Genomic DNA, 25928 nt, shown 5'->3' on the forward strand with positions numbered 1-25928 from the left:
CATGATGGGTACGTAAGTTGCATGGGAGTTGGTAAATCAGACCGTACGGTTCCAGGTAGATAAGGCATTTTTTTTTTCCCCCATTTCACAGCCAATTTATTCAACAGAGACCAAGGCTGCTGCTGTTTCTGTTTCTGTTCAAGGTGCGAAAAGGACGTGGATGAGTGCGCCTCCGACCCGTGCTTCAACGGGGGACTGTGCCAGGACCTGGTCAACAAGTTCCAGTGCCTCTGTGACGTGGCCTTCGCGGGCGAGCGCTGTGAGGTGGATGTAAGCGGGATCTCCTTTTACGTGTCTCTCTTACTGTGGCAGAATCTCTTTCAGCTTCTTTCTTACCTCATTCTGCACATGAATGACGAGGCAGTTGTCGAGTGGGGTGAACAGGAGGATGACTAACACTCATGGAGACATTCCTGAACTTCACAGCCATTGAAGCTCCAGAAATGTCTTGACGCATTTGAGACTCTAAAAAAGAAAAAGAAACACTACCTTGAAAATTAAAATAAATTCAAGGACTGTTTGAAGCATACCATGAGTGTCATATGAGAATATTAAGTATTTACGTATTTCAGCGATATCTGTAAAAAATATTGTTCTTAACGTAACCAGAAACTTCTCATTGAGTATACTTGTACAAGTACATTGTTTTTCTTAGTGCTTCCATGTTTGAGTGACGACTACAGTAAGAACTGATTCTCTCCCACACTCCATTTCTGTATATACTTCTGTAGTGTTAGTTGCCCCGTGCACCCTGATCCTAAGACATTCGTTCTTTCATTCCTGTCTATAATTCATGACATGACAGTTTGACTAATTAAACTGTTTTGCATCCGTCTATGTTTTTATACATAGCTATTCAAATGAAGTGTTGCCAACTCTCTGGGAAGTTAAAAATGTATATAAAGAGAAAGCAGGGAATGACGCAAGATGGAGAAAGAAAAATTTTCTGATCTAATTGGTATCAAAACTCAAATTATGCCTCACCAGTATACTTCCTGTTTCCACAAAACCTCTCCTCCAGTTGTGTGACAGGGAAACCCTACTTCCATTTCTTTTTCATATAATAGTTTCTGTTCAAATAGAGTACTTTTTGGTTAATTGTTTATAAATTTTGACCTTGCTGATATTTCTGTCAAATAGACTGATTTGAATTGCTTTTTGAAGCATATTTAATAAAAATAAGTACTGTTGTATATCCACACACCAAAAAGCATGTATTATAAAACTTGGAAGCATGTTTTTCTAAAATTTGCAAGTATCATCTTTAATTATCTTTCTGGAAAAAAAAAAAACAGGGAATCAGAGTAGATTTCATTACCAAAATATATTTGACATTATATTTCTTTTAAAATATATACCTGAAATGATGGTTCTACAAAGTAAATTAATAAGATATGCAAAAAAATTATAGCTATTTCTTAGCTTTAATTGACTAAATATAATAATAATTGAAAGAACTTTATTTGAGAATATTTTTAATTCCTTCCACGGGCATGTTAGAATTTCTGCTAACTATCTCTGTGTGGGTATACCCTTCCAAAGAAGACATTGTGCCCATTTAAATGGAAGAGTGGTTTGATCCTATGAATTAATTTAGAAAACAGCTACAATAACAATGACCTGACAAATATAGTTTTGTAAATGTGTCTATGTCTTTCGGAGCTGCCCTGGTTTGACAACACGAGATTGATTTATCCTTTGGGTGATATCCAATAGTCATTTGGCCTCGATTGTGTAAAGAAAGTTGTTTTTTTCTGTGGAAATGACCAAGGAAGACCTAACTATACCAATCAAAACAAAAGGACAAAATGGTATACCATAAAAACAAAGGAAATGGATTCAATTCTATTTTTCAATAGTCCTAGAAGATTTTATGCAGCCAATTCATATCCTCTAGGACACCGGCAGTCGTTTCAGATGGGAAGCAACTGATTCCGCAGTCTCTCCTTCATCCTCCTCCGTTTCCTCCCCTCCAGGCAGCACGCACCTTCCTGTTGTCTCAGATGGATCCCTTCCAAACTTAGACTTTGAGGCAAGAGATTGGGAAAAAACCCCTACCATGTTTGCCTGGAAGCAAGCATAAAATAGATTATGGCCACGTACATATGGCTTTCACACTGACTCCCTTTTTGGACATATCTGTACTTGCATACTTACAGACCACTTCCATGTAATTTTTTACCTCCCGGATATATCTGAGTCCTTCACAAATGCTTTCTCTCTGAAATTCTTTTGTCTCTGTGTCACTGTCACTGTCAACCACTTTTCTATTTTCCACATGTCTTGTCATGAGATGCCTGACTTAAAAAAACAAAACAAAACAAAACTTTCCCTTCTCTGTTTTTCTCTATTTTTAATTGCATTGTGTATGGTTCTGCCTTTTACATATTTACATAGAAAAATAAAACTTGTGTTTCTGTATCTCTACTTCTCATCCTCTGACAACTGTCTTCATTTGCCTTGACCGTGTCTTGCGTGGTTAAGATGTCCACAAGCCAGGCACACCCATGCACAAGCACGCGTGTGCGTGCACACACACACACACACACACACACCTCATAATGAGCACCCAAACATCAGTGCTCATCTTCCTGGATTGAGGTCTGCTTCCCCAGATGTGTCCCTGCAAAGTAAATACCTGTGGGCATCAAAATCAGGGTCCCGTGTACTTCGCTCCTTGGCAAGTATACCTCTGGCTGGCGTTCTAGAACTGATTATATCCCTAATTGCTCTCTCTGTTGGTTTACAATGTCTCTGCCCGTAGTACACATAGTTCAACCTGTTCCACAGAGAAGCCATCTCACCTAAATGACAGAAATTCACACAAACTCTTCTAGAACAAGTCTCTGAAACAAAACCTGTATTTAGTTACATACCAGATCATTTCTTTTTGCTTATTTTTAAGATTTAGTATATAAGCTAAATGGGGCCGTGTCTCTGTGTTTGGCCATGCCTCTTTCTTCTTTGTGTGTGTGTACATGAAGAATGGTTTTTATTACTCTCCTTTTTAGGGAGCAGGGAAGTAGAGAAAATAGGAACATTTGCAGAAATTAGTGTTCGGCCAGCATGAGGAAACAATTAAATTTCAGTAGCACTATTGAGAACCTATCCTGGGCCAGGGCCTGTGATGAGCTGTTTTTAAATATACTTTTTTTTCAGCATAAGAGCAACCAAAGTCTCTCACCTCCCAAAATCTTCACTAAGTTGTGCCTAAAGATCCTTTTGCCATTTCTGAAATTATTCAGCTTAATTTTGTAAAATTAAAGTGGGATTCCTTCTGGAAATGGTGATACATAAAATTTGAGTTTAGTGATTTAGGTAGGAAACCAATGAAATGAAATCTGTGTTGTCCAACTACCGAAGTTATTACTAAAATGGACTATCTCCCTTCTTTCCTCTTTTAATTTATGCAACAATAGCTTAATGACCCCCTACCATGTGCTATGGTCTGGATTAGGTGATGAGAAACAACTACAAATTGCTTACCACAAGTTGAAGGTCTGGTAGGAGATGTGGGTAAACAAACAGGGAAGGACAGTTCCTGGGTCAGTGTTAGGATAAAACTAAGTACCAGTTATAAGGCAGCACTTAGGAGGAGCATTTTGCTCAGTCTTAAAGGTGCCTGTGGAAGGTCTCAAAGCCAAAGCTGGGATTCAAAGGTAAACAGGTGTCAAGTTGTGGCAGGAGGGTTGGAATAGCAGAGACTGCTTCTGGCAGAAGGGGCTGCAGAGCCCCTGAACGGTGACTAGAGCCTCAAGGGTAGTGGGAACACAGTAAGACTGAGGCTACAGAAGTACCAGAAATGAATCCTCCTAAGTCAGATCAGGGACCTTGGCTTTTCCTCCTAAGAGTAATGGGGAGTCTTTAAAGGGGTTCAATCAGAAAAGTAACAAGATCGCACTTGCACTTGAGAAACATCAATTGAGCTTCTGTGTAGAGAATAGGTTAAAAGAAATGCAAGACTGGACCCCCAAAGACACATTTACAGGGCTATTGCTGTAATTCAGATAAAAGGAAGTGAGCTTGGCTCTACGTTATAGAGTCCAAGGGGATTCGAGGAGGGGTTGCTGAAGAAAGGTTGAAGCTATAAGACCTATAGCATGATTGTTTGGAGAAGACATAGTTCTGAGCAGATACTCCAGTTAAATTTGGTGAATGTTAAAAAGTATTTGTAGATTTAATAAATGAAAAAATATAAGGTTCATTGGGATATCCAAATACTGTTACTATTTAGTGTGAATAATCCAATCTGGAATTCAAGAGAGATAGCTGAGCTGGGTGTCTAAATTTGCGTGTCATGTTATAGATCTATTGATACTTTGTATTCCAGTCTCCATATCTATAATCCATTTGTATTGTTTCTTATTATCTTTTCCAGTTTTATTGAGATATAAATGACATAGAATGTGTGTAAGTTTAAGGCATGCAACTGGTTGATCTGACACACTTACATATTGCAAAATGGCTGCCATCAGAGCCTTAGCTAATGCCTCCATCTCATTACTTAATTACCATTTCTTTTTTTGTGGTGAGAACATCTACCATCTATTTTCTTAGCAACTTTTAAGTGTGCAGTACAGTAGTATTGTGAACTGTTAGTCACCATGCTGAATATTTGAGTAGAACTTACTCATCTTGTAGCTGGAAGCTGGTATCCTTCGACCAGCATCTCTCCATTCCCTCACCCTCTGCTTCCAGCTACCATCATGCTACTCTGTTTCTATGTTTGTGCAATGTTTTTAGATTTTCTATATGAGTGGGATCATACAGTATGATATATTTATTTTCTGTCTGAATTATTTCACTTTGCATTATGCCCTTAAGATCCAAATGACAGCATTTCTTTCCTTCTCATGTGGAGTAACATTCTTTTGCATATACATACCAGATTTTCTTTAGTCATTTACCTGTTGTTAAACATGTAGGTTGTTTTCATACCTTGGCTGTTGCAAATAATGCTACAGTTAACATGGGAGTACAGATAGCTCTTTGAGACAGTGGTTTCATTTCTTTTGTATATATACCCAGAAGTGGAATAGCTGAATTATTCAGTAGTTCTATTTATAACTTTTTAAGGAAACTCCATACTATTTTCCATAGTGCCTGCACCAATTTACATTCCTACTGACTGTGCATTAGGGTTACCTTTTCTCTATATCCTCGCCACCACTTGTTATGTCTTTTTGATGATAGCCATTCTGACAGGTGTGAGGTGATGTTTCATTGTGATTTTGATTTATATTTCCATGATGATTGATTATGCTGAACGCCCTTTCATGTGGCTGTTGGCCATTGATATGTCTTCTTTGGAAAAATGTCCATTCAGTTTCTCTGCCCATTTTTTAATCAGATTGGGGCTTTTGGGCTATTGAGTTGTATGAGTTCTTCATACAATTTAAATATTAACCCCTTATCAGATATAAGATTTGCATGTATTTTCTTGCATTCCATAGGTTGCCTTTTCATTTCATTGATGGTTTCCTCTGCTCAAAAGCTTTCTAGTTTCTTGTAATCCCACTTGTGTACTTTTGCTTTTATTGCCTTTGCTTTTGGTATCAAATCCAAAAAAAATAATTGCCAAGACCAATATCAGGGAACTTACACCATATGTTTTTGTCTAGGGATTTTACAGTGTCACGTCTTACATTCAAGTTTTGAATCCATTTTGAGTCGATCTTTGTATATGGTATGAGAAAGGAATTCAGTTTTATTCTTTGGTGTATGGCTATTCAGTTTTCTTAACACCATTTATTGAAAAGATAATCCTTATTTTTGGCTCCTTTTTCATAAATTAATTGGCCATATATGGATGGGTTTTTTTCTGGGCTTTTGATGCTGTTCCATTTGTCTATGTGTCTGTTTTTATGCCAAAACTGTACTGTTTGAAATCAGGAAGTATGCGGCCCCCAGCCTTGTTTTCCCTTCTCAAGATCGCTTTGGCTCATCAGGGTCTTTTGTGGTTCTATATACATTTTAGGATTGTTTGTTCTACTTCTATAAAAAATGCCATTGGAATTTTGATAGGGATTGGATTGAACCTGTCAATTGCTCTGGGTATGGACATTTGAACAATATAAATTCTTCTAATTCATGAGCACAGAGTATCTTTCCATTATTTGTGTCTTCTTCAATTTCTTTTATCCCCATCTTATAGTGTTTCGTGTACAGATCTTTTACCTCCCTGGTTAAGCTTATTCCTGAGTGTTTTATTCTTTTTGTTGTTATTGTAAATTGGATTATTTATTTATTTCTCTTTCAGATAGTTTGTTGTTGGTGTGTAGAAATACTATTTCTTTTTGTATATTGTAACAACCCTTAGAAGGAGACATAAGGAAAAAGCTTTATGACCCCAGTCTTGGCAATGGTTTCATGGGTATGGTACCAAAAGCACAGAGAGCAAAAGTGAGAACAGACAAATAGAACTACCTCAGATTTCAAAACTTCTGCTTGGCAAAAGAAACAATCAATCAAGTGATTTTTATCCTTCACTCTGCTAATGTGTATTACATTGTTCAGTTTTTATATGTTGAACTGTCCTTGCATCCCAGAGATAGGTCTCACTTGGCCATGATATATACTTCTCTCAATATGCCATTGAATTTGCTTTCCTAGTATTTTGTTGAGATTTTTGCATCTATGTTCATCAAGGATATTGGCCTGTGGTTCTCTTTTCTTGCGGTATCATTTGGCTTTTGTATCAGGAAAATGCTGACCTTCTAAAATGAGTCTAGATATTTTTCTCTCTTCATCATTTTTTTTTTGAAGTGTTTGAAAAAGATTGAAGTTAATTCTTTTTTAAATGCTTGGTAGAGTTTACCAGTGAGGCCATTTGGTCCTGGGCTTTTCTTGGTTGGGAGATTGAGTGATCACATTTCTATCACCAAAATAACTGTTGTGAAAAGGTAGAAAAGGAAGGGATGATACTTTTGAAATCGTGAATAATGACATGCACTAGCAGTGTTTTCAATTTGAGAGGCTCTCCTATTTGTAAGTCCAGTCTTCCCCCACTTATAATATTTCTGGGAGGCATTATTATCTTTATTTTAAAGATAAATGAATAGAGATTTTTAAAGGTTACCTGAATTTCCTCAGGCCAAGTATCCAGGAAGCATCAAAGTTAGGGTTTATCCACATCATTTACTTCCAAGTCTAATGCTAAGGAGAGGTGTGAGATCTGTCAGTTAGGACCCGGGAAAGGGATCTTAGAGTAATTAGCAGGAGTTTCCCTGTGCTTGTCATCCAGACTGGTCAAGAAATATGTTAGGAATGGTTTGGAATCCATCAGGAATGGTTTGGAAAACAAAAGGAGAACTCCTTTTCAATGCAGCCTTTAATTGTTGGTGCCTGTGCTGGCTCGTTGCAACATCTCTCAAAGGAACTCACACTAATAGAAATGATGGCAAGGATAACTAGAATTACCAAAGCAGGGGGGGTGCTTCGAGGAGTAAGCAGACGTGTCTGACTGTTAATGTGACTCTTTACCCTGGCTACATAAAGAGCCTAAACATACATGCATATTAATGGATGACCTGATGGAAGGAACCTTCAGAAAAGTCCCAGAGTGCCAGGATGGGAGGCATTCTTTGAGACACAGTAAGTCTAGCAAGTGATAGGAAATTGTCCTCCACACTAAAAAATTTATAGAACTCATTAAACTAAGAGAATAAAGCAGAAAGTAAAAATAAACTCAGCAGGGATTTGGAGTCATTTGTGAATGACAGAGTCACAGATGGTTTCTGAGAGGGTTAGAGCTATGCTTGATCATAAAGGCTGATGTCAAGGATGATGCCAACTGGCCCGCATCCTCGGGCTTCGGTGAAGAACAGAGCACTGGCCAGTGGCACATGAGGCTTCCTCTCTATGGCAGTCTCTTTGTGCTCTCGGTTTGGCCTTCAGGAACGAGATACCCAGAATGACATTCTCTACAAATTATTATTTTAAAAAACACTGTCACTTTTCACTGAGTTTCCACTAATTAGCATTCAGGAAGGAGTAAATATAGCACTAACATAAGAAACGGCTCTGAAATGTTATTTTGATGTATTTCAATCACTGGAATCAGGTCTGATTCAGTGCACTAATCTGTTTTCCTTTCATCTTTTCACACATTATTAAGACTTCTGCTTCACCAAGTATAATTAATGCTCTTCATTTCTTAATGTGGGGTCATCACCACCAGCTTCACAGAAATCATGTAATGTAGACTTTCACCTTCAGAACACATATCTCTGTGTGTCCAAAATAGAACAGAAACGGGCTATAGGGAGTGGGCCCCTGGATTGCAGGTATGACTGACCTGGTTGGTGTTAAGCCAGACAACTGTGAGAAATGGCCACTGAATTGACTAGCTAACCAACCCAACCAAACCAACCCAGGTACCTGTCAAATTAATCTCATCATCTTTTAAATATCCTTAATGGGATCATTGCATTGCTACAATAGTGGACTTTGTGGAAACTGGTTTTTAAAATATTCATTTATCCATTTGTCCCCCATTGATCAAGAGTCTGCTATAAGCAAAGCTCTGAGCCCAAGAATGGTGGGCAAATAAAACACGCACAAGGATCTATTTCTGCTCTCCAAGAGCTTGGGCTGGAGAACTGAGTGACTTCCTTGTACAGCTACACCCATACCGTTTTTCAATTTTGTAAATCATGAAGGTATTTGAAATGTGCCCATAGTGACCATTGGTTATGACCAGGGTGACCACATTATTTATTGCTCGACTAGAGTATTTTACGAGTGAAAGCAAGAACTATTAATAATCATGCTGGGACAACAACCTACACTGATATCATTCTGTGCAACCCGAGATATATCCTAGGTATTGCCCTAGGGGGAATGCCTTGTTTCACTGCATACACTTCCATTCTCTTCCAGATGTGCCTGAAGTCTATCATAGATCATTTCAGAAATGAGATGTACATGATACAAACCAATTAGTTGGCTAAGTAACTCAAAGCAAACAATGAGGCCAATTACATCTTGCTAGTTACCATTTTCTTGAATGATCTTCGTTGTTTTATACTCAAGAACTTTGACATTGGTTCCATCTTTTCAGAACACAGTTGTGATCAACCAAACTGAAAATTGCTGGTATGCAATCAAATATCATGCTGTTGTCTGGTTTGATGTGATGTGAATTTAATTTTTCCTAAATTTTAACTTTCACAAGCAGAGAGTGTAGATTCTTATGTAACATGGCTTTTCTTCTTGAATGACTTATATTCCCTTTAGGAAATGAAGCTTCAGCTCATTGAATCCATAGCTGATCTTTTTTGTGAGAACAAATGGAATGACATGTAGAAAAGTAGGTACACTCGAGGGAATTTAACATGTGAGCACAATTAAATATCAAGATAACTGACTTGGAATTAGTAATTATTTTAATATTCTACTTAAAGCTTTCATGACTCGTGATACATATTTATGGATTGAATGCATATTATTTTCCTATCTTTTGTAAAAACAAAAATTTCTTTATTTCTTCAAGGGCATAAAGATCATGGCTATTATCTTTTACTCACAATTATAATTTCTGAATCACAGAGTGTTGTATATAAACTGCAGAAATCTATTGGAAACTAATTGTATACAGAAAGGAAACAGCATATTAATACAGCTCATCCCAAACAAATGGGTATTTGGAGCAAAATGTATTTAATCACTTGGAAAGCATATTCAAGATTCTCATTGTCTACCTGGGTTTAATTTAGTTTCACATGTGACTTGGAGTATATATTACTTCCACCCATTTCTCCTACTATTTCTTTGATAGTCCTGTGCAGATAGCAAGACTCTGCTGTAAAGGAAAACTGAGATAACAGTGTATTTGTCATTCAGAGTGGTAAAGTACATAGTAATGCCTGATAAATGACTGAAAGCACTTGAGTTGATAACCTAAAACTCAGGGGGAAATTAAATTTTAAAAGTAAAAGTTCCTTTGAATTTTTAAAAAACGTTTTATTTTTATTTATTTGTCAGAGAGAGAAAGAGAGACAGACAGACAGCCCAAGCAGTGGGGAGCAGCAGGCAAAGGGAGAAGCAGGCTCCCCACTGAGCAGGGAGTCGGATGTCAGATGCGATCCCAGAACCCTGGGATCATGACCTGAGCTGAAGGCAGACATTTAACCATCTGAGCCACCCAGGGGCCCCTCCCTTTGAATTTTTTAATAGCCAGCATCAAGTTATGTATATAATAGTACTCAATAAATATTCACTAACTTACTGATATAATGAGCAAGTGTTTTTGAAGTAAGTTCAAAGTGGCATCTTCTAGCTTAGAGAATCGTGTGTGTGTGTGTGTGTGTGTGTGTGTGTGTGTATTCAACTTGCCTCACAGTTACTAAAATTAATGAAAGTGATAGTACATATTAAATTTCCCTACCAATTTTGCAAAATACAAAAGGCAAGTCTCAGTCATTTGTAACCACTTCGGGAATGAGATTGTCTCAAGGATAAGTGAGTCACACTCTCCATGAAGGGAACATTTCCATCCAAAACCAAATGCACAAAAACCCTATTACTTATGCCGAAGTAGAATTTGGTATAACCTGGCTTTTTCCCGAGCCAATTCCAGAGGAAGCTTAGATGCCTAAAGACATGGGCTCACACCTGTAACATAATCCTGTGGACACCCAAAGACACTCTAAGCGCAGTCCTCAAGGATTTATTCATGTGACTTTCTCTTTGCTTTTAGAAAAGCATTCCATTTTATCCAATGGATAGAACCCCTCAAAATCTCAAGTGACGGAGAGGAGCGTAACTTCTCCTCAAAGATAAATATGGTTGAATTATTCAAATCCATGTCCTCTTAACTCCTCTGCAGGAAGAAAGAGACAACCACTGCTGCAACTTTGAAAAAAGACATTTGAAAGGATATGTTGCTTATTTCCTTTTGAGCCTTATATCCTTATTTCATTCCTCTTTGCTTGGTCAAAAGATATGTTCTCAAACCTTGCCCGTGAAACCTTCCTTGCTCCTCTCTCCTCCCTTATCAGTCCCGGGAGTGGCGTCACGTTTTCCCACCATCCCAAAAGCACCTCTAACCTCTGTCATAACATTTCCTATTTGTGGAGCACTTACTCCGAGCCAGGCCCTGTGCTAAGGTCATTACACACATTATCTTATTTGTCATTCACAAAAGTCGCAAGACTTAGGTAATGGCCTTTCTCCATTCTGCTAATGAGAAACCGAAATCAGGTAGAGGTTAGGTCTCTTTCCCAACAAGGTGGGGTATGTTTACCTCTAACCAATGAGAAATACTCTAATACTTTATCTGTCTCCTTGTCCTCCATCCTGTGAGCTACAGGAAGGTAGAAAGAATGTCTTATTTACCTTTGTAAAGGTAAAGGCACCACTTTAGTGCCTGGCTGTGGTGCCTGATAGAGCAGATGCCTGGGTATTTCATGAAGGAGGAAGTGACGGGGGGGGGGGGGCGCACAGAGGAGGGAATGCGGATGTTTCCAGAGGTGGGGAGAAAAGAAGTTTCACACAGAGCATACATGATCCAGATCTTAAAGAATGAGCAGGAATTTTCCTAGCGAAGCAAAAAGCATATTCGCCCCCCCTTAACTCCGCCCAAAGTGTTTTTGTTTTGTTTTGATGGTTTGTTACCAAAGTGTTAATTGCACTGTTTTTTTCACTGAAGAAATTAAGTTACAAATAAAGTTGTGTGCCTGTTAGCAAAGAGAGTTCTGAATGCCCCAGTCTTTGTTTCTGGTAGAAAAGCCACGTAAGGTGTATAATTATCTGCTGCTTTGATTTTAGTTCTTCTTTCTGTAACTGCATTTTGATATGCGTGAGGGTTTGTGAAAGGAAAACCTGGGAAGCCACCATCGGAGCCATAGACTTCCCCAGGGACCACCTAGCAGGGCTTAGAGATTGGAGAGAAGGAGGAAATTTATGGGTCCTGGGCCCTGAAAGGTAGTAAACATTACACAGATTGTCAAAGAGGCCCGAAGCCAGGAGAGGGGGAAGTGTTAGAAAAAGTAGGAGAAAAAGGAGGATCCAGGAAAGAGTCGCAGGAGCACAGGGACATGGAATCTTCTCCATTGGCCCCCCAAGAGCATCATCAGGGAGACCAGAATTTACCATTGTTTTGTTTTTACAAAACCACTGGTCAGAAAAGCCTTCCAAAGACGTTTCCAAATGTTCTCCTTTTTTCCGAATTCAGCAGAGCCTGGAGGATTTGTGCTGTCCACTCCCACTTCCCTCTTGCCAGCTCGTCCTCCCTCGAAACCCCCTGCCTTAACTGCTCCTGGCGGGGCAGGTGGACGTTCTGGGCCTCGCGGCAGGAAATGCAGAGCCCCGTCCACTCGCCTTCTGTCTTCTCATCAGTGCCATGGTGGCACAGTGAGCTGCTAGGGGTGGGCCTTCCACCTACCCCCGGGAACTCAGAGAATGAGAGTAGATTCCCAAAGTGTCCATTCTTGTCCACACGTTTGCTTCGACAACGTGTCTGACAATGGGTAAGACGTAGGGAGAGCAGGGAATGAGGGAAAGAGAATATATAATCCCAAATATCGTAACTTCAGGAAAACTACAATCTAGTTTCAGAGGGAAAAACATAAGACATCTTGAAAAGAAATAAGCCCTAATTTTATTCCCGAGTAGAAAGCCCAGGATGAATTCCCCTAATTTTGGTCACTATGAGCTGTTATAGGAAGGGAAGATTTCATAGAGAATATAGGAGTTAAGCTAGGCCATGAAATCGGAGAAAGATAATCTGGAGGACAGAAAATGGGAAAGCATTCAAGAGAGAATAAAGGTCATAAGAAAAGTGATAGTGGGAGAAGGTTTGGGTGATGTGAACTCGGGAGAGTGGAGAGGCCTGCCTGGATGCAATGTTGGGAAGTAATGGGATAGAAAATTGGAGGGATGAAAGGTAGGGCTAGATTAAAGATGAAATCACCCACGCTTCTATAAAAACCCAGCCACAGAAGGAAGAGTTGCTCCATCATTCGGGGTTTTAGGCCTGTGCCGTGTTTTCCTCTGAGCTATTTCCTGGCAGAATCACACGGGAGCGGTCACTCAGTTTCTCACTAGAAGGGGCTTACTTACACCAAAAATGGAAGCAGTTTTCTTTAATGATGGTTTTATTTAATTAATGAAAGCCCCCTGAATGACATTCTTAAACTTATTCCTTCCTATTGGAAACCAAATCAATATAAACTATTCCTTGTTCCAGAAAAATTCTTTTTTCTGTATAATGCTGTACAGACAGGGAGTTTTCGTTGAGCAGGTTTTGGGGCGTGGTGGGGACTTTTGGGTTTCTTAAACTAGTCTATAAAAGGCAGATATTCTTTTTTTTTTTTTTTTTAAAGATTTGAGAGAGAGAGAGCATGCAAGAGCGGGGGGATGAAGGGGCAAAGGGAAAAGAAGAGGCAGGCTTCCTGCTGAACAGGGAGCCCAGGACCCCGGGATCATGACCTGAGCAGAAGGCAGACGCTTAACTGATTGAGCCCCTTACGTCCCCCAAGGCAGATACTCTTTAAACCAATTTTTTATTTCTGCTAATTAAAAGTTTTCTGTGGGCTTAGTTTTATTACGACGTCTTGCTTTAGGCACCTTTAAAAAAACTTCATTTGGCTCTTTCTAAAGTTCTCATTCATTAATTGAGGGTTTTCAAGCCTGTGCTGTTTTGGTCTGAGGAGGTTCAAGTATAATCCGATTAAGTCTCCCTTCAGTGAAAACTAAGCACATTCCCAAGATCAGCACCACTAAGAAAGAATCTTTGGGGCAGTACACAGATGCTGTTATTTCTCATCATGTTGAAGTATATAAAATCAAGAAATATATTTATTCACTTAAAACAACGCCTCATTGAGCAGATCAATATAAAATACACCCTATACCTAGCAGTAGGTGGTTTGAACATTTTTGTGATTAGTGCAATCCATTTTCAAAGCTAAGGAAGCCAGGAGATTCTGAAAGTGAGCCATTAACTGTCCACAGGGAGTGAACAGCTGAGTGCACGAGAAACCCCACCATTCAGGCCTCAGGGGCTGAGGATTTTCACGGAGCCTCTTCTGCCAGCAGCTGTGCCTTCTCTGAGAGTGGCTTGTCCTCATGACCAAAAGCAGCCAGCATGCAATGCCTCATGTAACCACTAACAGTAGTGTAATTTCCCATCTGCAGGTGCAAAAACTGAGGCCCGAGCAAGCTAACGAATCATTAACTAAACAAGAGTCACGCACTTCACCGATACTCAAATCCTTGTCCTTTTCTCTCATGTACAATCTTAGGTTTTGTTTCCTCATTTGTAAAGTGCAACACTTGCAGACTGTTTTTAAGTAGACCGCCCTACCTGGAACTTTTAGAAATGTTAACATTCCTCAGTTGTAAATGAGGTGTTTAAAATAGGTACCGTTACAAACGACTTACAAAAACACAAGTTTTTCATGAAACCTGCTATACCCAGGGAGCTCTGTGGAATGAGTGTTTCAGGGGGAGCAAATGAGGAATGTAAATGGGAAAGAGATTGCAGATCCGCTCTGTGCCCCAAATGGGACCCAGTATCTATTTATTTTTGCCATTAAGTCCTGTGGATGCTAAAGATATTAACAGCTGGCAGTATGTAAATTATCCCAATTTGCTGCTTCTTGAGGTGAAAGGTTGTGTGTATTTGGGCTGATATAACTCCATTGCCACCTAATTGCCATTATAAATGCTCTTGAATTATAGAAACCAATATAAGCACCTCGATTTAAATATTTATTTGCAGAACCTTAAGTAGTAGCGTTGAGCTTCACATTCACCCCTTGGGGTGAGCTGAAGAGGTACAGATTCTATATAATTGTGTATAATTTGTCTTCTGCCCTGAGACAGAATCCTGCCATGACTGGGGAATATGGGCCCTTGCTCCTCTGAGGAAGAAGATGCACACCCTGTAAAGAGCCATTCTGGGATGTAAAGAGCCTGGGATGCATTGTGTGAAGGGGATGGGCATGTACCTAAAGGCAAAACATCCAAGTGTCTCCATGTTAGAATACAAGATGGTGAAAGAAGAGTAGGTTTGGCTGGGGTATGGACTTACAGAGCACTGTGAGCCAGAATGGGATAAAGCAAGGACACTGTCTTTGGTTCAATTCCTTTTTAAGGATTTGTTCACGGATTTATTCATTCCAGTGAACCTGAATTGCGATCAGCATCATGAGCTCCTAAGACATCCTTAGTTCAAAGTGAGGCCCAGATTGGCCGCATGAATCTCTAGAACTTTCCTCTCTAGCTGGAAAGTGTCCCAGTTATCACCTGGCTCTCTCGGGAGCCACTCATCAATTATGTGAGGCATCTGTTTTTGCATTTGTTTAAATTATGCCATGTAAGTTACCAATTCGGTTCAAAAGATTTTGAGTTCCTACGATGTCATGAACTCTGAAATTGACGAAGGAGGAAAAGATGGCATATTCTGTTTGAATACAGCTTTGCACAGAACAATATGGATCTTGAAATCCTACATTTAGGCAGAAGTGTGGTATGCCCCGAATTGCAGGGATCCGTACAGAGAATATGTCAATTAGTATTTTTGCTACGTAAAATAAAAGTATGTTCTTATAAATAAATGTAGTTAGACTTTAGAGCATTTTATACATATGCGGTGTTGTCTTTATTTTCTAGTGGTGGTGCTTGCATCAGACTTTTTATATAGGTGGCCATGTGCCCTTGCAATGAGACAGCTTAAGTGCATTTCAGGGACTCTTGGATCACCATCCTCATCAACTGACATTTATTGAATTATATAAATAATTCTAACTAAACTATACTATAGTATATAAACTAAACTATAAATAATACATACTTTAGAGAGAGTGATTTATGTGAGCATGTTTTCACATAAATAATGTTGAGGCCATATTTTTCTAACTATAAGAAAATAGGAGCTCCTATATAATGGTTTTGAAACTTAGTGTCTCAAAAGGAGTATAAAAACAACTCTGCAGTTTCCCATACTCATGGAAACCTTCAGTCCTTAGGCAATGGGTGAAATGGGAAAGGCTTCTGTAGTTTGCTACTGAATGTTCCCCGGTGTCCTAAACACATTATGCCTCTTTCATTCCAGCCAGAGGCAGAGGTACCAGTGAGTTTTGGGAAATGGGTCTAAACGCCAGGGCATCCAAAAGGATTAGCTGCTTTTACGTGGAAATTAGCAAATGGATGTCCAATTTTTTAATTATGCACAAATTTCAAACTTTCTATCAAAGTCAAATTGTGCTGATGTTAGTCAAACCTAATCTAGGCATTGATTCAAGAACCTGCTGATGGAGTAAAAACCACAAGGAAACTTGTTAACAAGAAGTACAATTATCTACATCTCAGCAAATAATGCCAGGGTGTCATGTAATATGCTGAGCTCAGGCAGCCCAGAGCCAACGAAGATCTTTCTTTCCTTCACTGTTAATGTTTACAGTTGGAAGCAACACAGGGCTGCAATGGAAATGCTGCGCCTAAAAAGGGAGTTGTTGGCTTGATACCTTGTTTCCTGACACTGCGAAGCCTGAAACAGTTACCTTCTTAATCATCGCCTGATAACATTGTGTTAGAACCAGAGGGGAGCACATGGCTATTTCATAGAAGCAACAACCCTGGGAGAATTTCTGCCTTGTTTGGTTATTTTACTTCTTGATAGACATGCTGGGGTGTTAAAAGCATAGGACTGAAAGTTGTGAATTATGGGTTCTTTTCTTTGTTCTCCTGCTGGTTTTTTCAGGGTCTGCGTAGGCACTGTTTATAGATGCGGCTGGCCTCCCAGATGCCTCCTGCGTGCTAGGCACCCTCCAAGGGCTCCCAAAGCCCGTCCCATCCATCCGCAGACTTTACTGAGGCAAATTCTTACATGCAAAGTCCTAAAAGGAAAAACTAAACAAACATGGATAAGCAGGGAAGCGTGGCTCATTAGGTAAGGGTTGTACATAGTAAGAGACCTGAAAGAGAAAATAACCATTATTATTATTCTACTCTCTGTGTGTAAATATGTCAACTAAAGGGAACAGAGTTGAAATCTAGGGTAGATCTGAGGTCACTGCCACATCATGCACTATCTAGGCTGTGTCTGTGCATTCCTGAACAGGCTCTGACAATTTGGGCGCTAGGGCTGCTGCTTCAAAGCCGTGTGACGCTGGAAAAATTGCTTAAATTATCTTTTAAATAAGGGCAATCATCTCTGCATCATTAGGTTGTTGTGAAGGTTAAGATGAGATGCATGTAAAATGCCACGAATGTATCCAATCCCCTGATTTTCATTACTTTTTCTTTTTCCCTGTGTATCACCTTCTAGTTCCACAGTAATTTACAGGTAACCCCGTTGTAGAAAATGAGCTAGATACAGAGAAGATTGACTTCCCAGGTGGAATGCACAAATAATCCAAACCTGGGTGTCATCTCCCTTGTAGAATTACGTATCTAATCTACATTCCGGAGACTAGGAAAAGAGCCCTTAAAAATCGTAGCAAACAAATGTCAGTAAAAGATACAATGAAACCATCTGACGGAGGACCTACTTCTGTGACCCACTTAAGAATAAAGATGCCTTTAAATGTGGAGGTGGTTTGTCCTCAGGCCTCCCACACGAAGGGGAGTGCTTGGCTGATTGGAGCTGTGTTGTGACTCCTCTTCTCTTCCCAAACTTGTAGCTGCTCCTTGTGTTGTTAAATCGCAGCAGATGGCTTCCTTTTACACCCAGTGCTGTCAGTGGAATGTAAATGCGTCTCCTCACAACACTGAAAATACTGAGGCTGTGTGTTTAATCTGTGCTTTGCAAGCAGAATGACCCTGAAAAGAACATGAGTACTGAACACGTTCGGAGGATTGGCACCCATCCTTGTAAACAGAATTGGGGAGGGTTTTTCAAGCCTAGTGACTAATCATGGTTTTCTTCCTGAGGCTCTTAACACAGCCCTCTCCCTGAGGACAAGGAATCTAAATGGTGATTGAATAGAAAAGTTACAGACCCAAGGGAAATGTTTTTTTAAGGATGGGGGGAGGAGTGCTATTCTGGCGTGTGGGAAAAAGAGGAAAGAGATACACTGCATCACAACACAGAAGAAACTTCATTTATGGGTTGAATTCTCAGTTCCGAGTCTCTTGGGGGAGTTTAGAAAACAAAATTTCCTTTTGACTCAGATTATTTAAATTAATAAGAGGAATATTCTTCTCGCAGTCACTTCAGAATTCAGAAAAATATGTATATGTCATTCCAATGTCAGTATGACACAGGATATGAAAATATGTAGTGATCAACAAAGATTATCCTGAAAAAAATTCCCCTTACATTTTGAGAATATTAATAATAAATTTTATAGAAGTAAAATATAATCCAATACTGTAGCTGGATTATGTCATTTCTTTTTAAACTAATCCACGAACTGGGTAGTAAACAGAAAATCTGATCTTCTATTTTACTAAAATACTAAAAATTATCACTAAAAATTAGTCCATGGCAGAAAAGAGGAGTCTTCATGTGATTTCTCCTTTGAGCCATTTGTGGGAAAGGAACAGAATATTTGGCCTGTCCAGGTCCTGTCTTTTCCTGGCAAGGATCTCCTAAACTATTATTTCAAAAGATAATGCAGACATTTTCAATATTACAATTAATGTATATACTTAGACTTGAAGATCCAAAGGTATAAAATAACCATTTTGGCTACATTGTCTGATCTAATTTTATAATAAGCTATTAAATTCTGTGCTGAATTTTTTACCTGGAGTTAGGGCAATTTTAGTTTGGCTATATTTTTTAACTAATAGGAAAATGCTGTTAGATTTTATTTTGTCCCACCTAAAAGATTGCTTTACATTCCTCATCACTAATATAAACATATCCTTTTCCCCAGTTGTGTTCTTGGGCATTTAGGTGGACTGTTAGCAAAGTCAAACATAATGTTTTCTGGTGTTGTGTAAGTGTGTGTGTTTTAATCTTGCCAATTTAAAAACCTACAGACTTTACCAAATGGCTTATTTGGAATTTGAAAGCCTGACTTCTGAAATAATTCTTTATTTCCAAAACTAAATACTATATTAATACAAATCTTCACAATGTGAAGGTTCCTATCTTTGCTGGCTGTAAGATACCTTGTTTTTTTTTTTTTTTAAGATTTTATTTATTTATTTGACAGACAGAGATCACAAGTAGGCAGAGAGGCAGGCAGAGAGAGAGAGGAGGAAGCAGGCTCCCTGCTGAGCAGAGAGCCCGATGTGTGGCTCGATCCCAGAACCCTGAGATCATGACCTAAGCCGAAGGCAGAGGCTTAACCCACTGAGCCATCCAGGTGCCCTGATACCTTGGTGTTTTAAACTGCTTACAAACTCATAAATTTTCATAATGTTCACTTGGGATCTGACCAATTTCAGTTTCAGAGTATCCGTCTCTATTTAGACATACCACGTCTCCAACTCTTTTGGAGAAGGCTGTGCAGTGAAAGGACTCCCATTAAAGCACGCTATGTGTCTTTCATCTTGCACGAGGCAGACTTTGAAACAGAAAGTCCAATAATTTGATGTAAACAGACAATGACACCCGAAATGGCTACTTCTGAGATTCTTTAAGAGAAGGTGCAGGGTAGAGACATTCATCAATGAAATGCTGGAAGAAAGGGTTTTTATTTCTATGTTTGCTTTTTAAAATAAGAAGAGAGTAAATGGCACACTCGATGATATAAACAAGGATTTCAATGACAAGCTGTCCGAGCTAAAGTAATATATTTTACGTGGGTGACTTGATGCCACACTTTATCACCTACACGAGGGGAAGCCAATTTGAGTCGGTCAATAAAATACACCCTCCAGAGCTGGGCCGGGGGCACAGCTGACAGTGTGGTGGAGCCTGATGTTTTGGCACCCCCTGGGGTGGGACACAGCCGGAGCTGGCCCTGCTGCCCAGCTGGGGGATGTCGGATGTTTCGGTTCTGTCTGACTCATAAACACTTCTGCAGGTATGTCAGGAGGATGGGACCAGTGGCCCTTCACGCTCCGGTAATTCAACGCAGGTCTGAAGCCTAAGCGGGACTGGTTATTCCAAAGCTGGATTTACTGCGGTCTCCCAACTGTTGAAAATTGAACTCCATGTGCTGCAAAGCAGGGGTGATGGGGGCATCTCATTATAAGGAGGCAATTTTTTCCAGAGGCTGGAATCTCTGCTGAATTACTGAGGGACTTAGTCGAATGTAGACTTGGACCAAATAATCTTCTGATAAGTTGGCCATAAATCCTCAGTAAAATAAGCTTGGTGTTCTTAGCATATCTATTGGCTTTTTGATCATTTTTATGGCTTTCCTTTTGCTGGTCAAATTATCCTTATATGCTCCTAAAGCTCTCTGACATGGATTAAGTCGACACAAACCAATAGACCTTCATTACTTTTGCAACTGGTTTTGATTTGGGGGCAATAAATACACTGACACAGACTAGATTACCTTTGCCAGAAGGATATGTGATAAGCCATAAGGATGTCAGGGATCCGGCACGCTTTTTCCTGCGCAATGTGAAAAGGAATTAATAGCAGCTTTTGGACCAACTGAAGAAAGTTGGGAAGAAGAAAGAAATCTGATAGAGAAAAGAGCCAAGATGCAGCTTTTAGGTCAAGAATGAGGACGCCAGTGGATCATGGGAAGGTTCACAAACACCCGCTGTGTGCCTGGCACTGTGCTAGGTGCTGGCAGACAGGGTTAGGGACAGATAGATGAGGAAATTAACATATGATGTAATCTATGAATATCTTAGTGTCTAGTAGGGGAGATAAGACCATCAGCGGGAACAAGATTTACAGGGCAATAAACGTATAGAGAAGCGAGAAATCAGCAAGATCTGGAACAGCAGAGGAAGGGATAGTGGAAGAAGCAAGGTCTACCAATTGGGGGTTTGGAGGAATTATTTGCACTATAAACATTACTTTAAAAATATTGTTCCAAGTTTTGGGGGGGGTGGGGAAGAAATTGAAACCTAAGAAAATCAGAAAAAAATAGTATAATGAGCACATGTATATGCTTCCCCCAACTTTGACAATTTTTTTAACATTTTGCTACCTTTGTTTACCTCTATGTGTATATACACATTTTTTTTGCTGCCTATTTAGAAAGTAGGTTGCAGACATTTTAACATTTTTATCACTATTTCAGCAAGCATCTCCAAAGAAAAAGACTTCCTTCTACAGCCACAAATACTAGTATTCCATTCAAGAAATGTGCCATCGTCCATGGTCAGATTTCTCCATTTATCCCAATAAAGTCCTTTACAGATTTTGCCCTCAGTTCAGGATATAGTCAATTGCATTTAGTTGCTAGTTATCATGTCTTTTTAGTATCTTTTAATCTCAAAGTCCCTCTGCCTTTTAACTCATATGTTATTCTCTTGTTTTTGAAATCATGTATAAAAATCAATTGACATATGTATCAATCACCTGCCCCACCCCAGGTTGGTGAAGGTCTCTTGGCTTAAAAATAGCAAGAGGAGTAAACATTTGAAGCGGATACATCTGTAACAAGGGGTGCAGGTTATATGCTAGGGAAGCGGATACATCTGTAACAAGGGGTGCAGGTTATATGCTAGGGAAGAACCCGCAGAAGAATAGACATGAAATTGCTCCTGTGAGTCCCACCCTTGGCTTCGCAGAGGGAGAGGGAACAAAGCTTTCTGGAATGGTGTGGAGGTGCGTTCCATGCCCAGGCTGGGTAAACACTTTGCTAAAATTGTGCTGCCACTCCTCATTCTATTTCTTCTCCATTTGTGGCTCTGTGTACGCACTTCGCCCTCCCTAAAACTTCTCAGGCACCAGGACGTGTCCCAGCACCCCAGCCACGCTTCTTGTTCTTCCTACCACTAGATCTTGCCGCCGCTCTCTGCCTTCAACACCTTCCTTTACCTCCTTCTCCCACCGACTTCCTTTGAGAAACTTAAAGGGGGTCATGAAGTCCACCTTCCTAACTCTTTTCTGTTCTTTGCACTCACCTGGAACATCACCCCTCTCTCACAGAACTGTAGCTGGTTTATACAGCCACTGCAACCCTCAGGCATAGCACTAAACAGTGAGTTTTTAAAAAGACAGTGACTGGGCACCTGGGTGGCTCAGATGGTCAAGCCTCTGCTTTCCTCTCAGGTCATGATCCCAGGGTCCTGGAATCGAGTCCTGCATCGGACTCCCTGCTCAGTGGGGAGCCTGCTTCTTCCTCTCCCTCTGCTGCTCCTTCTGCTTGTGCTCTCTCTCTCTTTCTCTGTCAAATAAGTAAAATCTCTAAAAAATAAAATAAAATAAAATAGAAGACAGTGACTATGCCTTTAAATTCCCATATGCCCAGGACCGAATATGCTGTCTGAAACATTGAAGGCATTCAGTAAAAATTTATTGGGTGAGCGAATATTCATTCACTACCAATCAACTTTCTGGGCGGTTATTTTTTTTTTTTTAAGATTTTATTTATTTATTTATTGAGAGAGAGTGAGAGGGAAAGCATGAGCAGGGGTGAAGGGTAGAGGGAGAGGGAGAAGCAGACTTCACACTGAGCAGGGAGCTCGATGCGGGACTCAATCCCAGGACCTTGGGATCATGACCAGAGATCATGACTTAACCAACTGATCCACCCACACACACTTTCTGGGCTATTATATAGAAGTCTTCTTATGACTGAAAAGAATTTACTAGTGCATTAAACAGCAATGAGGATTACAAGTGTGGGAATCAATAACAATCGATCAGCACCTTTGTGCAAAATGCTGTACTTTGTAATATTGAAAAGTTCCAGAGGAAATAGATACTCATTCCTTACCATCCTAAGGGGAGGGGCAGCATTTGGCCAAACCCACAGTGAGCTACTAGAGCACGTTCAAGTGCACACTACATGCTATGTAAACCTGGGTAGAGCTCGACACACGCATATGGTGAGCACTGGGTATTGCTGTGTAAGAGACTCTGGGAGACAAGACACATGGGCTTCCCTGGGGAGGCTTTGCAGAGTGCAGAGAAAGTTGTAGTGGTGTTTTAAAAAGAGGCAAAGTAGGATTGAATAAATGGCTTGTTTCAGCATGGAGAGGTGGCTTTGACAAGGACAGATGACTCCTTTCTGAGCAAGGGCAGGTCCAGAGAGTGGCTGTGCAGGAACGCAGGGTGCTGGTCAGGCTGTACGTGATGGGTGTTGTTCACAGGGAAATGGGGAACACGAATGAAGGATTTTGTGTTAATACATAGCAATTTAGGTTTGGGTTGGTTAAGTTTGCTGTAGTCAGCTCCCACGGCTTTCCACGCCAGGTAAGCAAGTGATTTACTTTCTAATTTTTTTTTTCAAGATTTTATTATTTATTGGACAGACAGAGATCACCAGTAGGCAGAGAGGCAGGTGGAGAGAGAGGGGGGAATCAGGCTCCCTGCCGAGCAGAGAGTCCGATTCGGGGCTTGACCCCAGGACCCTGAGATCATGACCTGAGCCGAGGGCAGAGGCTTAACCCACCGAGCCATCCAGGCGCCCTGCAAGTGATTTATTTATGTATTATTTATTCACTACTTATTTTTCATAGGGCTGGCTGGGTGGTGTCGATTCTAGGGGGAGACACAGTGGTTAGAGGATAGTCTAATTACCCAGGTAAAAGAAAAATCCATGTATTAACCCGGCTGTGACTGGGAAGGCGGAAGAGAGAAATGGCAGAGTGGTGGAGAACTCAGGTCCGAGCAGGTCGGGGGTGCGGAGTGATGCAAAGGGAAAGCGCATCTACCCTGCCGCGGGAGTCTGAGAACTCTGCTTCAGTTCCTCTGTCAGACGCATGCTGGGCTTTGTATTTGGTCAGAGCCCCAAGTGGGAGAAGTCCTGTGTAGATGAAGTCTGGAGCTCATGGCATGCCGCTGGACACTCCCTTCTGTCAGAGGGCAGTCGTGGTAGTGTCTCTGTGGGAATGACTTTGTTCCAAGCACTAGGGAGACAGACGGGAACAAGGGAGACAAGCACGTGCACCTCGATGGCGCTTCTCTTGTGGTGGGGGAGACGTGCATGAACCCCAGAGATGTCATAGAATGCTGTGTGTTAGGGAGAAATAAAACTGATGGCAAGTAGAGGATAATCGGGAAGGCCTCCCTGAGAAAGTGAGAGAAAATGATCGTCCCTCCCTGGTTGGGTTGTTAAGAGAATTAAAATAGTTTCTGTGTGCACAACATCTGGTAAACCCCTGACCCTGGGTGGACAGAAACTGTGGCTATTATCTTGGAACAATAAATTTCCCCAAAAACCCAAAACAAAACAAAAAACACAATAAGCTCTTGACTGTGGGCTGCTGGTATTTAGTTCTTGTGTGAGACAGAGAGAGAGGGAATGTTATTCACAAGGCCTGTGTTCCTAGGAAAACAATTCTATCCCTTACGCCTCCCGCTTAAGGAGAGAAAAATACAAAGGCAGTATCTCCAAACGTTTAGCCTCCTCTGTGCTCCTGCCTAAAGTCTGACCTTAAGCAAGAAGGAGGTTGGAGACATCAGGGCAAGAATTATAGACCCAGTGCCTCAGCCATCAAGGACAGAGACAGTTTCGCTCACCTCTGTATTTCTAGCTAGCCTTCCATTCGTACAGAGTACGCGATCGACAATTATTTGTTGAATGCAGCTTTAAGCTTTAAGCGTGTCCTTTTGTGATCAACATTACAGGGCATTTCACATCTCAGAATAATCAAACTCTTTCTCGAAAGGTCCACAGGAGGACACATGCCGTGCTTGGGCTAATGCATAAAAGAGGCTGATGGTTTGAATTGAGCTAGAACATCACACACAGAGCCTTAGGCTAGTTCCTATTTCCTAGTTCCTATTTCTCGTCTATCTCCCATGGATCCACACCAGATTTCCACAGTAGCTATTCCGCGCTTTTCAACAGCCCAGATATGGAAATCCCTTGGGCAGAGTCCCGGGACTGCACCTTCCAGTTCTGCGACTGGCAGAACTGGCAGAACTCGCCTCTCAGCCCTGCTTTTCTGTCCCCAGACCGTTGTGACAACTCCCAGTCAGTACAGTCCAAAGGGAGTGTGATTACTTGGTGAGAATTAGTGGGAAAGACTTCATGTAGGCATCCTTTTTCCAGGGAGGGACTTCAAACACTAGGCGCAGTCTTCCACAGTTACTGGGAGGGGGCTGGAGCTCACTGCGGTCTCGTCCCCAGGAATCCCCAGGGAGAGCATGAGTGTTTCCAGGAGAAGCAGAGCAGGGGAGGAGGAGGCGGGAGCAGTACTAAGGAGAAAATTCTACTCGGCATTGCATGTCCCCTGTTGCGTGCCAGCCGCTCTGGGGGAAAGATGCAGTAACCCTGCGATGTCTACCTTTCCTCTACCTCACTAACCCTTTTATTCAGGGAGAGGCGTGCCTGGCTGCATCACCCCCTCACTGTGCCAGGACACTTCCTAAGTCTTCTCTTTTGGCTTTTTGAGACTCTCTTTTGCTCCCCTTATAACTGTAAAGTGGACAGTGTATTTATGGTTGGAAATTGGCTGCTGCAGCAAGTTTAATTTTAAAAACAGGGTTCTGGCATGTTTTCAATATTACTATGGAAATGGCTGCTTCTAGCAATTCACTGATAAGCTCTAGTTCAAGGACACAAGTCTGTGCGGGAGGTTTTTAACATCCACCAAACTGAAGACCTACTTATTGCAACAGTAATTCACAAAAACTGCTCTCCTCAGTCTTAAGTATGGAATTCTCTTCTCTCTATCTCTCTCTCTTTTTTGTTAACTTGTGGGAAGAGAGCCATGTCTTCATTTTGCTTTGGATGCATAGATAGGAGTTACATATTATAACCAGCTCTTTTTTTTTTTTTTAAGATTTTATTCATTTATTTGACAGACAGATCACAAGTAGGCAGAGAGGCAGGCAGAGAGAGAGGAGAAAGCACACTCCTCGCTGAGCAGAGAGCCCGATGCGGGGCTCGATCCCAGGACCCTGAGATCATGACCTGAGCTGAAGGCAGAGGCTTTATCCA

General features: G+C 40.8%; 1 protein-coding gene across 3 annotated transcripts in view; it reads left to right on the forward strand.

The window, feature by feature from the left end:
* Positions 1-25928, forward strand: part of CRB1 (crumbs cell polarity complex component 1) — a gene marked incomplete at its 5' end in the record, with an annotated part of 212489 nt that overhangs the window by 180371 nt on the left and 6190 nt on the right. For all 3 annotated transcript variants that reach the window (XM_082701878.1, XM_082701880.1, XM_082701879.1), the window contains one exon: positions 144-270. In XM_082701878.1, coding sequence (XP_082558004.1) covers positions 144-270 — 127 coding nt within the window. The remainder of the gene's footprint in view (positions 1-143; positions 271-25928) is intronic.

Source organism: Mustela nivalis (assembly GCF_964662115.1).
Source record: "Mustela nivalis genome assembly, chromosome: 16".
NCBI classification, from domain to species: Eukaryota; Metazoa; Chordata; class Mammalia; order Carnivora; family Mustelidae; genus Mustela; species Mustela nivalis.